This window comes from Henckelia pumila, chromosome 3 (assembly GCF_033568475.1).
Source record: "Henckelia pumila isolate YLH828 chromosome 3, ASM3356847v2, whole genome shotgun sequence".
Classification (NCBI taxonomy): domain Eukaryota; kingdom Viridiplantae; phylum Streptophyta; class Magnoliopsida; order Lamiales; family Gesneriaceae; genus Henckelia; species Henckelia pumila.
The window spans coordinates 40,467,970-40,482,278 of NC_133122.1; the positions used below are offsets into that span (position 1 = coordinate 40,467,970).

At 38.5% G+C, this 14,309-nt stretch overlaps 1 protein-coding gene across 11 annotated transcripts; it reads left to right on the forward strand.

The window, feature by feature from the left end:
• Window positions 1-1,167: 1,167 nt before the first annotated feature.
• On the forward strand, window positions 1,168-14,093 carry LOC140892925 (serine/threonine-protein kinase ATR). Of its 11 annotated transcripts, none has more exons than XM_073301979.1 (16): window positions 1,168-1,403; window positions 1,481-1,625; window positions 1,910-2,022; window positions 2,168-2,499; window positions 2,610-2,734; window positions 3,342-3,519; window positions 3,616-4,191; window positions 4,256-4,340; window positions 4,651-4,972; window positions 5,588-6,838; window positions 7,096-10,483; window positions 10,811-11,377; window positions 11,660-12,283; window positions 12,758-12,952; window positions 13,105-13,282; window positions 13,790-14,093. In XM_073301979.1, exons 1-15 carry the CDS (start codon window positions 1,247-1,249, stop codon window positions 13,270-13,272), a joined length of 8,226 nt encoding a protein of 2,741 aa, XP_073158080.1. In that variant the 5' UTR covers window positions 1,168-1,246; the 3' UTR covers window positions 13,273-13,282; window positions 13,790-14,093. The 11 variants fall into 11 exon arrangements, with proteins under 11 accessions (XP_073158080.1, XP_073158086.1, XP_073158079.1 ...); XM_073301985.1 differs by lacking the exon at window positions 13,790-14,093 and having other exon boundaries at window positions 10,811-11,072; window positions 11,142-11,377; window positions 13,105-13,505; XM_073301978.1 differs by lacking the exon at window positions 13,790-14,093 and having other exon boundaries at window positions 13,105-13,504.
• The last annotated feature ends 216 nt before the right edge of the window (window positions 14,094-14,309 follow it).

Genomic DNA, 14,309 nt, shown 5'->3' on the forward strand with positions numbered 1-14,309 from the left:
CAACAAAGCATCGACTCCTATATGTGTCGTAACTGTACCCAATCCCGACACCTGATGATCCCAATAGAGTCGGTAAATGAGTCAAAGTACAGTACTAGCATATAGAGTCTCAATGATGTTTCAAGTAATAAGGACTAATGGTGTACAACCAAAACCGCGGACTTTATCCACTCGATAAGTGATAACCACTTGGAAAGTCCGAATAGGGTAGTTCGATCATTCATCATATGAATATCCATTTGCATGCTTTGAACATCTCTATGTTCCATACCAATGAAACGTGGTACTCGGCATCGCAAATGCTAGTTTCAATCTCGAGCGATCCTTATCCTTATTTGCGGACGTCTCAATTGACTAGGAACTGTTTAGAATATACAGTGACTATAAGATGTGTTTCATGATAGCCATCCCCATGTGCTACCACATCTTACAGACACTATAGTATATTCAAGATCTTTATCAAAACAACAATAGTATATCATAATATAACATTATGAAGAAAGATAAAGTCAATGCCATTATAAAAGTGTAAATTATATTAAACAAAAGATTGTTTTACATAGAGTCATAAAAGCCCTTAGCCACAAGCCGGGCACCCACTCTTTCATGATCGACCCAAATTAATTAAAAAAACAAAGGCATGAGATCTTTAACTACTTCATCCTCTATACAACTATTAGGCACCGTTTGGTTTGAGGTATGATATAAGTAATATATAGATGAGTAATATAATGTAATAAAAATAAATACGAAATGATAGTTAAAATAATATTGGATTTGATTGATAGATTATAGTATATTTGATTTGATTGATTAAATTTTTTATAAACAAGTTAAATGAATATTTTGTCCTTTTAACAATAAATAAAATAAAATTTATATTATTTATAAGAGGTAATATAATAATTTAAATTCAATAATTTGATTGATGTGAGATAAATAATTAATGATTTGATTGATGTAAAATAAATAGTTAATATATACATAAATAATATGATGAGAAGAACGTGAGATAAAATGCGATGAGTTATATATATATATTAGTAATATGATGAACAAAACGGTGCCTTAATATCCGAAGCTTAATTGACTTGTTATAAGTTGAAGTGGCTAAATAAAAACATTCATGACCAAATTTGTAATTGGGTGTAAGTTGAAGGTGTAAAAGATAAATGTGGGAGAGTGGAGGGAAAAGCAAACACAGTGAGAGTGATGGACTTCTAGTGTCCGTTCCTTGGGGGGAAGAATGGCGAATCTCTCAAGCTTGGTGCACGAGCTTCGGGAACGTATCGCCGCATCCTCTTCAGCTACTTCCACCACCCAAAACGATGACGTTTTGGAGTCCAGATTCCGCGCTGTTCTCCCCAATCTCCTCCACGCTTACGTCGTCCCTTCCGCTTCTGGTCCGTGTGTTGTGCCTGTCTCCGATTCTTTGCTTATCCTGTTGTTTTTTTTTTTGAACTGTTCAAATTTGCTGCAGCGAAAGAAAGAGAGGTGATTGCAGTGCTTAAACTCCTGGCGCACACTGCCAAGAACTTTCCCGGAGTTTTCTACCACGGAAAGGCCGGCGCCGTGCTTCCTGTTATTGGTCGCATCATACCATTCTTTGCAGAACCCGCATTCCTGTTAGTCACTTTATTATATATTTGTATGGTACACTGGGTGTCCTTACTTCTATTACCAATGGGTTGAGTTAAGTACCTGCTGTATCTATTGCAATGTTTAGTCTGGCCAAGATGATTGCTTTTAGCAAGTTCAAGGGGGATTTATGTGTTTCATTTGTGTGTTTCTTTGGGTGCATTTCCTGCTAGTGTTTCATGAATTTAAGTTTATGGGTTTAATAGACATTTCTGTTGGTGGTTCTGTAAGATTTAATGTCCGAGTTACTCATGTTTTTGCTTCTATCCAGCTCTCGACATGGAACTATTTTTGAGACGGTTGGATCCCTGTTATCCTTGCTCCGTACTGGTGATCGAGACGCATTCCGCCAATTTTTTATGGACACAATGTTGTTGGCTGAAGGTATGCTTTCTTATAGAAATAATTAAATTTGCCTATTTTCTCTCTTCTTGGATTGAGAAGCTTCATTACCATTACCTGCACAAACTTGTACATGTGTCAAATCCATGTTCCAACCTTTAAATGGGCTTATAAAATTTTTTGATAGATCTTGCGTACGTCGCCTCAGTTTGCAATAATACAAACTCTTCAAAAGCAAAGAAAGTGTCTGTGACTTCTTTTTGCGAGTCTGTTGCAGCAATCAGCAATGAAACTGCTCTTCTCAGCGATATTCCAACATGTAACAGACCTGTCAATGGTTATGGAATATCATTAGATCTCACGGGACAAGAAAGGTTTCTACCATTTGCCACTTCGGTCATCAAACTTCTTTATAAATCCTTAACAGAAGGCACTTTAAATGTTGAAGGACTTGTGGATGTGCCGTGTGTTTTGGCTGTCTGCAAGCTTTTGTGTTATGGAGATGATGATCTGCACATGGTGGGCACACTTAATGCAAGTTGAATCTACTTCTTCAACCTTACTATAGCACTGTGGTTGGTTTTATACCTGTCTGATATAGGTTGACTAACTTTTCAAATTTCCTGAAGGCATGTTTTGACTTTGCACGCCTTGTTGGAGCAGGAAGAAATAGGGAGATTATTCCCACAGAAATCTTCATACAGTCGATGACAATTATATTGAATGAAGATCTTGAAGGAGTTTCAGTTTTCAGGTATCTTTCTTTATTTCCACTCAATGTGACTAATTGCTTTTAATTATGGATTACCCCATGTCATGTTTGATTGCTCATTGGTTATCAGTTTAGCTTTATGATTACTCAAATGCCTTTTTTTACATCATCGTTGAACAATGTTATTATGCTTTCTGGATTGGGCGCCAGTCAAATCCGGGCTGCTTCATTTCTACCGTCCGTTCCAGCTTTGGTGATGTCTGCCACTTCCTGCATTGCTTACCTCCTAGGGTTGAATCTGCTACTTTTGATCGAGCACACTTGTGAGGAACACAACAATTCGAAAAACACTGTTTCCAATTATGCATCTATGAGCTAGATGCGAAGTAGGCATGCCATCATAAGACAAGGTTGATGAAGATTTATTACTACTGGCTTTGAGTTTTCTCCTGGTTACTTTTTCTTCATAGTGGAATATGATCCAATGTTGGCTGAATCTTAAAATCATATCCAAACATTATGCCAGCCACCCTTTTTAGTTACATTTTAGGTTAAAAGTTGTTTGGTTTGGAACTGGCTTTGCTGTTTTTCTTTTCATTATCAACTTGGGATTTGATGAATTCTCTCAAACACTCTACTTTTGATGCAGAAGTGCAGTTTATGATTCTTCTCTGGGTGGATGTCTTCATGCATTGCACTCTGGTTCTCCTGATGAAATTGTAAGGTCAACAGCGGCTGATATAGTACGCATATATTCTGAGTCTCTGTTGAAGACTGGGAGCTTGGAGCTCAAGGTTATAGTTGACTCTGTTATTTTGTGGTTATATGTATGTAACAGATGTATACCTCTCCGTGAATGCATTATTTTTTATTATGTGGTTAAGGATATCCATTGTTTTTTGTGTTTTTTTGCAATGCGTCAGGCTGCCTTATGTAGCGCATATGTGAGGATTGCAAAAATGTGCCCCCCTCAAATTTGGAAGCCAGAGTGCCTTATTTATGTACTTTGCTCATCTGAGCCCATGTTTCAATTGATAGACTGCTTCAAAGTGGCAGTTTCCAGGCTTTCTCCTCACCTTGTTGGCAGGATTATTACAGATGATCGCGATATCAGTTTGTTGGCTTTTAGAGATACTGCAAATGAGATATCAACAGTTGGGGGGAAGAGACACACTCAGGGCACAGACACTTCAGTGACAAAGCGACAAAAGAGGGAAGATAAATTTACGGATTCTGGTAACAAAAGAGAGGAAGCTCGCAATCTATGTGGGTTTTCGGGAATTAGAGAAAAAGAATATGCTGATTTTCTGTTTAATTCTTTAAATCTATTGGTTGAATTTTTAAAACCTCCTGGGGAGAACTCTAATTCAATGAGGACAGAAACTGCCCTGACTGCTATTAGCATACTTTGTGTTGTTTTTTCTGAACATCCTCACACTGACCTTTCTATTTGCATATTTCGTCAAATGTGCAAGTGGATTTTTTGGATGTTTGAGCAGGTTCGTCTTTTTTTATTTGCTTTTCCTCATGAATTGGAATTTATCCTTTAATAATGTTGAATAGCTCCAGCAGGCAAAGCCAGGACATCCATTTACCATGGATATATCCATCTTCCTGGAAGCTGTTGACAGCCTGTTGCTCATGCAAGGTAATGGAACTGCTGGCATAAACTTTTTTAATGATGTCTGCACAATATGTCTGAGATGTCCCCCTTATTATTATCATTATTATTTTTTATCATGTCTTGTGCTTTCTGGTTATTAAACTGGAAAATTTCTGAATATTTGGTGAAGAACAGTGAGAAAATAATAGTTGCTCAGTGAATGCTGCTTGTGAATCAAACATTGCCTCTCAAATTGTACTTGAGCACTATGTAGTTGATTTCTGGCTGATGAGTCTCTTAGCGATGTAGATGTCTTACATCAGGTACCTCACCAACCTGTGCATTTTCATTTTAGGGTCCCTTTCTGAAGAGAATAAGAATGAACTCTTTGAAAGTACGGGTGACATTGGAACTCTATTGCGCCCCGTGCTAAAGCTTTCATGGAATCATTCTTCTTCAACAATCGATTATTGCCCGCCTTGGAAGGCAAAGTGTCTGTCAATTCGAATTTTGTCTAAGATCGGGTCTATAGCTCACAGTGGAGTGGATCTTGATGTTTTGGACTTGGGGCTTCGTGATGAAGCAGAAGAAGTTAGAATTAAAGCTATTATTTATATGCCATTGATACTTCGATGCTGTGATGTTAATTTTCTGATGCATATGTTCAACAAACTGGAGTAAGTGAAGAATGCTGCTCTATATTCATGTTGAAGTAATTGAATCACAGTTGTTTGTTCCTTTGTTGATTTATCATTTTATGTGGGAGGATGATAACATGAGGGTGATTATTTGCTGACATGGTTAAACCCTTGCTTGCAGGACTAAACTTTTTAGACAACAATTATGCTGCAGCTATATTTGTCAGAATGTGTTTAGAAACTCTTTCATGGCCACCAGTAAACCTTTCAATATTGCCGCATCCATATTTGTGTCCATTATCTTTTCATTCCTTGTTATCATGTTATTTATATATATACGTCATCTGCCCCATCTAAAACTTGTGTAAATCGAAGTAGATATAATGTTCAGTCATGAGTTCACTTGCCTTTTTTCCCCCTTCCAGTATGATGGTTAATCTTGAAGAAGGGGTTCTCATTACTGATTTGGTAGAGTTAATTCAGTTTTTATTCCTGGTGGTGCTTAATTTTAGCGGACCCTTTTTTGATGGCAGTGTGTCAATATAGGCGTGCATTTAATCATTAATCAAGTGCTAGGGCATCACAGTGGATGGTTTGCATGCTTCTTAAAAAAAGAATCATGTGATTAATGTGCCAACTGTAACTCTGCTGCAGGATCCTGGAGAAAGAAAAAAATGACCAAGTCAAGAAAATCATTCCCCTTTTTCTGGGTCATCTGGCATGCCTCTATGGATGTTATGAGGAAGCATCACTTGGTGATAGTAGATACAAACTATACTTGATGAATGATCTGGAGAAACAGGAATCTAAATTGGATAATCACTTTCAAGGATTTTGGTGTTCAAAGTGTGATGGTACTATAGCATTCAATCACCGATCCTGCTCGAAAGTTCCGTGGCCTAATGTGCAGAACACTAAATTTCTTTTGAATTGTGATTACACGCATTTGCAGTCTCTCTTTTTTGACCTCCTTTATGATGAATCATCGGAAGAAGTTCAAGTTGCTTGTGTGAGAATGATTCAGAGAATCCTTTTGCATGGACCTGTAGATATTTTACTTAAAACAAAAACAAAATGGCTTCAGTGTCTTGATTTTTTACTACTACACAGGAATAAAATTGTGAGGGAGACATTTTGTTCACAGATTGGTTTCTTCCTCGAGGATTCTGTTTTAAATTGTTTATTTATCAGTGGGGGTTCTGCAAATATATCTAGGGAACAGGTGTTTATGGACAAGATAAAACATGCTTTTGCAGCTGCTGAAGATCCTCTGGTTTTGGAAACTCTAATAGAAACCGGAGCAACAATTATGCAAGCTGTTGATATTCATAGTCAACTGTTTCTCTTCACCCTTGTTCTGTTAATAGATCAGCTTGGCAATCCATACGTGACAGTGAGGCTAACTGCATCAAAGTTGATAAACAGATCTTGCTATGTCCACCATAGCGGGGGACTTGAACAACTCATTTCTAAAGTTGTGCATGTTCGAAATGAATTGTATTATTTTTTATCCATGAAGCTTGCCTATCAATCAAAATTGGTAGAAGAGTTCTCTGCAGCTGTTCTTGGTGTGGAAACTGAAGAATTTGTCAAGAGAATGATTCCCATTGTTCTTCCAAGGCTTGTTGTTCTCCAACACAATAACGACCAAGCAGTATCCACTTTATGTGAGTTGGCCAAATACTCGAACACAGATATGGTACAACTGATTGTTAATTGGCTGCCTAAAGTGCTTGCATTTGCTCTTCACCAAGCTGATGGGAAAGAACTAAAATCTGCTCTGCAGTTCTACCATGAATACACTGGGTCTGATAACAAAGAAATCTTTGCAGCTGCTTTACCTGCACTTTTAGATGAACTTATATGCTTTACAGACGTAGATGAACTAGAAGAAATAAGTGAAAGGTAATTGATAGAGACATTTTCATTGGGCTTCATTTGATGGCTTTGAAATGTGACTTGTAACTGCTAATACTAGTTACAAACATATAACCTGATGGAAAATTAATTAAACTTTTCATTTTAGTTTGGAACTCTTTCGGCATTCATTATGATTTCGTTGATGTAATCAACCTTTTTGTTAAATTATTTAGTTCTCATTAGCCTGCATGATACTTCAATAAGTACGAGATATTTGACCATGCCCATCCTCTTTTGTACAGATTAGCCAGGGTTCCTCGAATGATAAAAGATGTGGCAGAAATTCTTACTGGAAGTGAAGATTTGTCAGGATTTTTGAGGAACCATTATGTTGGTCTGTTGAACAGCATTGACAGAAAAATGCTTCACGCAGAGGATATATCCTTGCAAAAACAAGCCATCAGGCGGATAGAGATGCTGATTAAATTAATGGGCTCTCATCTTAGCACCTATGTACCAAAAATTATGGTCCTTCTCATGCATGCTATCAATAAGGATTGGCTCCAGGGTGAAGGTCTCTCGGTTTTGCATTTCTTCATAAAGCAATTGGCATTATTGTCACCGTCTAGCATTAAACATGTGATTTCCCAAGTTTTTGCTGCTCTAGTCCCTTTTCTGGAGAGAGAGACTGAAAATTCATTTTCCCACTTGCATAAAATTGTGGAGATATTGGAAGAGCTTGTGCTTCAGAATAAGGTCATCTTAAAGCAAAATATCCACGAGTTCCCTCCCGTACCCGACATTCCTGTTCTGATTAAAGTAAACAAAATGATTCAAGAAGCATGTGGATTGAAGACTCTGAAAGATCAGTTACGTGATGTTGTGGATGGATTAAATCATGATAACTTAAATGTGAGATACATGGTAGCATCTAAGCTAAGGAAATTGCTGGACCTGAATAGGGAAGAGTTTATAACTTTGCTCACTAAGGAGGGGGATCTAATGATGGATCTCGTGAGCTCTTTGATAACTTCATTACTTAAAGGTTGTGCAGAGGAATCAAGAACTTCAGTTGGACAACGTCTGAAGTTGATATGCGCTGATTGCCTTGGAGCACTTGGTGCTGTTGATCCTGCCAAAGTCAAGGGATTTGCCATCACTCGGTTTAAGATTGCATGTGCTGATGATGATTTAATATTTGAGTTGATCCACAAACATCTGGCCAGGGCTTTCAGAGCTGCACCTGACACCATCGTTCAAGATTCGGCTGCATTGGCTATTCAGGAGCTGCTAAAGCTCGCTGGTTGCCAGGCATCACTTGATGATAACATTTCAGAACAAAGAAAAGACAAACAACCCCGAAAGGTGGGAAAATCTTCTACCAAGGACACAAATGATTGCACTGAAATGGTTGGTAGGGGGCAGAGATTGTGGGACCGTTTTTCTGATTATGTCAAAGAGATTATAGCCCCTTGCTTAACCTCAAGATTCCAGCTGCCTAATGTGTCAGATTCCGCTGCTTCTGGTCCAATATACCGACCTTCAATGTCGTTCAGAAGATGGATATATTTTTGGATTAAAAAATTAACTGTCCATGCCACTGGCTCCCGGTTTACAATTTTTAATGCTTGCCGAGGTATTGTGCGTCATGATATGCAAATTGCAATGTATCTTTTACCTTATTTAGTCTTGAATGCTGTATGTGATGGTACTGAGGAGGCACGCCGTGGAGTAACTGAGGAAATTCTATCAGTTCTTGATGCAGCAGCCTCTGATAATGGAACTATTTCTGTGCATGGTAGTAATTCTGGACAAAGTGAAGTGTGCATTCAAGCTGTGTTTACCCTTCTTGATAATCTAGGCCAATGGGTGGATGACGTTGAGCAAGAACTTGCCCTATCTCAGCCTGTTCAGTTATCTATCTCTAAGGAGCTAGCTGTCAAATCCAAGGATAGAAACACATCACTTCCAAAGGAATCACAACAAGCATTTGTGCAATGTAAGCATGTATCCGAACTCCTGGATGCAATTCCCAAGGTATATCTTGCTAAGGCCTCTGTCAGGTGTCAGGCTTATGCCAGATCTTTATTATACTTTGAGTCTTATGTGCGGGAGAAGTCAGGAGCTTTCAATCCTGCTTCTGAAAGGAGTGGTGTCTTTGACGATGAAGACATCTCTTATCTAATGGAAATATACAGTGGATTAGATGAGCCAGATGGGTTGTCTGGTCTGGCATCTTTGCGCAAGTCAAAGAGCTTGCAAGACCATCTCCTGATTAATAAAAAGGCAGGAAACTGGGCTGAAGCTCTGACTTCTTGTGAGCAAGCTTTGCAGATGGAGCCCACTTCTGTTCAGAGGCATTCTGATGTCCTTAACTGTTTGTTGAACATGTGTCATTTACAGGCCATGGTAACTCATGTTGATGGATTACTTTCGAGGGTTCCTCTATACAAGAAAACATGGTGTACACAAGGTGTTCAGGCTGCATGGAGGCTTGGGAGGTGGGACTTGATGGATGAATACCTAAGTGGAGCTGATGAAGAAGGATTACTTTGTAGCAGCTCTGAGAGTAATGCTCTTTTTGACTTGGATGTTGCAAAAATTCTTAATGCAATGATGAAAAAGGATCAATTTTCTGTTGCTGAGAAAATTGCATTATCGAAACAAGCTCTTATTGCTCCTCTTGCTGCTGCTGGGATGGATTCTTATGCACGAGCTTACCCATTCGTCGTCAAGCTTCACTTGCTTCGGGAGCTGGAGGACTTTAATTCGCTTCTAAATGGTCAGTCTTTTTTGAGTAGAAGATTCCATCTTGGTGAACCAGAGTTCTCTAGAGTTTTGGAAAACTGGGAGAGTCGATTGAAACTTACGCAGCCATCTCTTTGGACTAGAGAACCGCTTTTGGCATTTCGAAGGCTTGTTTTTTGTGCCAGCGGTCTTGATTCTCAAGTTGGTAACTGCTGGATACAGTATGCAAAGCTGTGTCGATCAGCTGGCCATTATGAAGTTGCAAATAGAGCAATTTTAGAAGCCAAGGCAGCAGGTGCTTCCAATTTTAACATTGAGAAAGCGAAGCTCCTGTGGATCAATAAGAGGGCTGATGGTGCCATAGCGGAGTTGCAACAATCACTTCTCAACATGCCTGTGGAAGTTGTTGGCTCTGCTGCTATTTCGTCAATCACTAGCCTCTCTGTTGTTCCTCTTAACCCTCCGCCTTTACTGGTAGATACTCAATCGATGAATAAAAATGAAGATGTGGCAAAGACCCTCCTCTTATACTCGAGGTGGATTCACTACACTGGGCAAAAGCAGAAGGAAGATGTAATAAGTCTGTATTCTAGGGTGAAGGAACTCCAGCCCAAGTGGGAGAAAGGATACTTTTATATGGCAAAATATTGCGATGAAGTGCTTGTTGATGCTAGAAAGCGCCAGGAGGACCATTCTGAACAGTCTCCAAGAGTGAGACAATCCATTTCAGCTGTTGTCTCATCGACTAATGTGAGTACTGAGAGAAGGTGGTGGACTTACCTTCCTGATGTTCTTTTGTTTTATGCGAAGGGACTACATAGGGGGCACAAGAATCTCTTTCAAGCCCTACCAAGGTTGTTAACATTGTGGTTTGACTTTGGAAGTTTTTATCACAGAAATAATTTGTCATCCAATAAAGATTTGGCGAATGTTCACGGGAAGGTAATAGTTTTACAGGTTCAAAAAACTATATCATTGTAATTTACTGGCACAAAAATTATCTCAATCTTGTCCAAGTTTAAATGGTTGTATCAGTCCTCATCCAAACATTGTTAAGACATCATAAATGTTTATAAAATATCTTATACAAAATTATTTATATATTTAATTGTATTATAATCTTTAAATTTTCCACACAAAATTACTTTACACAACAGAAATTTAATGCATGTCATGTGTCGCGTGTCCAAGTGTATTAGTATATGCATGAACACATACACACGTGTATATATGCTGCCTTATATTCCTAGTATCTTTCTCCTCGTGTAGGTTATGAGCATCATGAGAGGGTGTTTAAAGGACTTGCCCACCTACCAGTGGTTAACTGTCTTGCCTCAGTTAGTTTCAAGAATTTGCCACCAGAATGAAGAAACTGTCCGCTTAGTGAAACACATTATTACTTCTGTGCTCCGTCGATATCCACAGCAAGCTCTATGGACCATTGCAGCTGTTACAAAATCCACAGTTTCTTCAAGGAGGGAGGCTGCTGCTGAGATTATACAAGCTGCAAGAAGAGGACCCAATCAGGGAGGTTCGAACTCTATGTTTGTGCAGTTTGCCACCCTAGTTGATCATCTCATAAAGCTGTGTTTTCATCCAGGCCAAGCAAAGGCAAGGACGATTAACATTTTGACTGAATTTAGCGCCCTTAAGAGGCTGATGCCTGTGGATATCATAATGCCTACCCAGGAATCTCTTACTGTTAATTTACCTCCATGTGATACGAATCTAACTGATTCTGGTACATCTGATATCTTTTCACATTCGGATCTTCCGACAATATCAGGAATAGCTGATGAGGCCGAGATTCTTTCCTCGCTTCAGCGTCCAAAGAAAGTAAGATCTGAAGGATTTTTTAATTTTTATTTTTTTTATCCCTTAATCATGAATGTTTTTTTTTCCTTTTATTCCTGCTGGATGAGGCAGTGAAACACATTCTGCATCCTACCATTCAATCTATTTCCAACTTCTAATTCTGTTGTAGCCAGATATCTTAAGTTGAGTGGTTTTTGTTGGTTGTATCAATCTCTATATAGAGGTTTTTAAATCATGGCTACTAGAGGTAGAAGATATTTCTCGTTTCTTATTACTATATTATAATAAATCTTATTTTCGCAGATAATTCTCATGGGCAGTGATGGAATTGAACGTCCATTTCTATGCAAACCAAAAGATGACCTAAGAAAAGATGCACGCATGATGGAGTTCAATGCAATGATAAATCGTCTGCTATGCAAGTGTCCTGAAAGTCGTCGGAGGAAGCTTTATATTCGTACTTTTGCAGTGATTCCATTGACAGAAGATTGTGGTATGGTTGAGTGGGTCCCTTACACTCGTGGACTCCGACATATTCTCCAGGACATTTACATAAGCTGTGGAAAGTTTGACAGACAGAAAACAAATCCTCAAATTAAGCGTGTTTATGATCAATTCCAAAGTAAAATGCGAGAAGACGAAATGCTGAAGACCAAAGTTTTGCCAATGTTCCCTCCAGTCTTCCATAAATGGTTCCGAAACACATTTTCAGAACCAGCTGCATGGTTTAGGGCTCGGATAGCGTATGCACATACTGCAGCAGTTTGGTCCATGGTTGGTCATATCGTTGGCCTTGGGGATAGGCATGGTGAAAACATTCTCTTTGACTCTACCACGGGCGATTGTGTGCATGTGGACTTTAGTTGCTTGTTTGACAAAGGCCTTCAGTTGGAGAAACCAGAGTTGGTGCCTTTCAGGCTGACACAGGTATGGAAAGGAAAAAACTTTAAATAGTACAGGAATTAAACCAAGACTTTTCACATCTGGCCTAGGTTAGTTTTTGGCTAAAAATTGTATGCTTATGCATGCTGAAATTCTTGAGTTCCACCAAAAACTTGATAAAACTTTTTGTATTTGTGCTATGGACCTTGGGATTTTCTGTTGATCCAGTTGGGAAAAGTTGAATCTAAAAATGTTTTGCATTTTGCGAAAAAAATTTGTTTTTATAATTATCAAAGAAGCCAATTTGAGGAAAGGTTATGCAGTCTGTTTACGAATTCTTATGTTCTACATTGAAGGGTGGCTTTTGATCATTTTCAGTTGATGTAATACCATTTCCTAGCGGTAGATAATAATAATAATAATAATACACTATTCATCTGATTTTTTCCTGTTTTTGTTTCTTGTTTCTTGTTTCTTGTTTTTGTTTTTGTTTTTGGTTTTGGTTTTGGTTTTGGTTAGAACATGATTGATGGGCTAGGGATAACTGGATATGAGGGCATTTACCTCCGGGTTTGCGAGATCACCCTCTCAACGCTACGCAGTCACAAGGAGACACTCATGAGCGTCTTGGAAACTTTCATCCACGATCCCCTCGTGGAATGGACAAAAACCCACAAGTCCAGTGGGGTAGAAGTACAAAACCCCCATGCGCAGGTTCTAAAGTGCTCTTTCCTCGTACAATTTCAGTTTGTGATTGATTTTATGAAATATGTGATATCATTTAGGGAAATGTGGAATAATCAAGTCATGGTTTAGCGGAATGCTGATAGTATATAAAAGCTAATATAGCTGGTCTAAATTTGCAGCGAGCCATCAATAATATCGAAGCACGTCTGCAAGGAGTTGTGGTTGGTGTTGGTGCAGCGCCCTCTTTGCCTCTTGCCGTTGAAGGACAAGCTCGCCGTCTGATCGCAGAGGCAGTTTCACTTAAAAACCTGGGAAAGATGTACATATGGTGGATGCCTTGGTTTTAGGAGTTGCCAAGTAGGCATTTTGTCCAAACTTATCATCTTGCAATTTTGTTGGGCGTTTCTTCAGAAATTGTAGGTTGCATATCTATCCCCCAAGAAGGGCATACCATTTACCTAACAAAAAAATTCAACTCGAGTTTCAATATCACTGTGGACTATAGAGGTCCCCTCAAACATTCTCACACACACAATTCAAGCTTAGAAGCATAAATTGGCCACTTCATATTCAACATTAAACACCTTTGGACATTTTTTGAAACCGCGTAAGAATAAATTAAATTTAAGAGGCAATTACGGTGCGTTTTATTTATAGGAGAGCTATTTATTATATATATATAAAAAACCTACAGTAGAGCATTTTAAAATTTCTCTTAAATGAATAGTAAAATTGAACCAATAAAATTAAGGATGATTTCATGTCATATCGAGATAAACATTCTCAACGTATTTGTACGAGAAATTTGAGATATCTCATTTGAAAACGAAAAAATACTAATATGTTTTATATATTTCTAAAAAGGGTTGACTCCGAAGGAGATCCCATTCCACATGAGTCAAAGACCCATTGGCTCATGCGGAGGGTAAATCGAAGGATGTGCACGAGCGTAGAGACCTGAATGAGGGAGCACATGACCCAATCCCCAGAGCATACCTCCACAAAATTTCAACAGGAAATATGTTTCACATGAGGATCGAACCCGCAACGCTGGGGAATTTTTTTCTACGTTACCTCAAGCCTTACCAACTCACCTATGCTCCTGTGGGCAATATGTTTTATATATTTGTTTTCATGTAAGATGTTATTCGAACTTTTGTAAAATAAAATACAGGGAATTTTTTTATTTTTTTTTGAAATAGCACGGAATCACTTGAAGTAGAATGACCACATTGGCTATATTGCTTTCATAATAATCTGAAAATGTCATGGAATCATGGTGATCCTAACAATTTTTGGGTCTGAGTCTCACTTTTAAAAGAGGCCCCTAAATCATAATGTAAGTTCGTATTTTATACAAAATGATTACTATAAAACAACTCGT

What these genes read in the sequence shown, in the direction of transcription:
- LOC140892925 (XM_073301979.1), top strand. Translation starts at nt 1,247, where the DNA reads ATGGCGAATCTCTCAAGCTTGGTGCACGAGCTTCGGGAACGTATCGCC. An exon ending in TTTTTTGGATGTTTGAGCAG is followed by an intron (nt 4,192 to 4,255) that starts GTTCGTCTTTTT and finishes AATGTTGAATAG; the next exon opens with CTCCAGCAGGCAAAGCCAGG. An exon ending in TGCCTTTCAGGCTGACACAG is followed by an intron (nt 12,284 to 12,757) that starts GTATGGAAAGGA and finishes GGTTTTGGTTAG; the next exon opens with AACATGATTGATGGGCTAGG.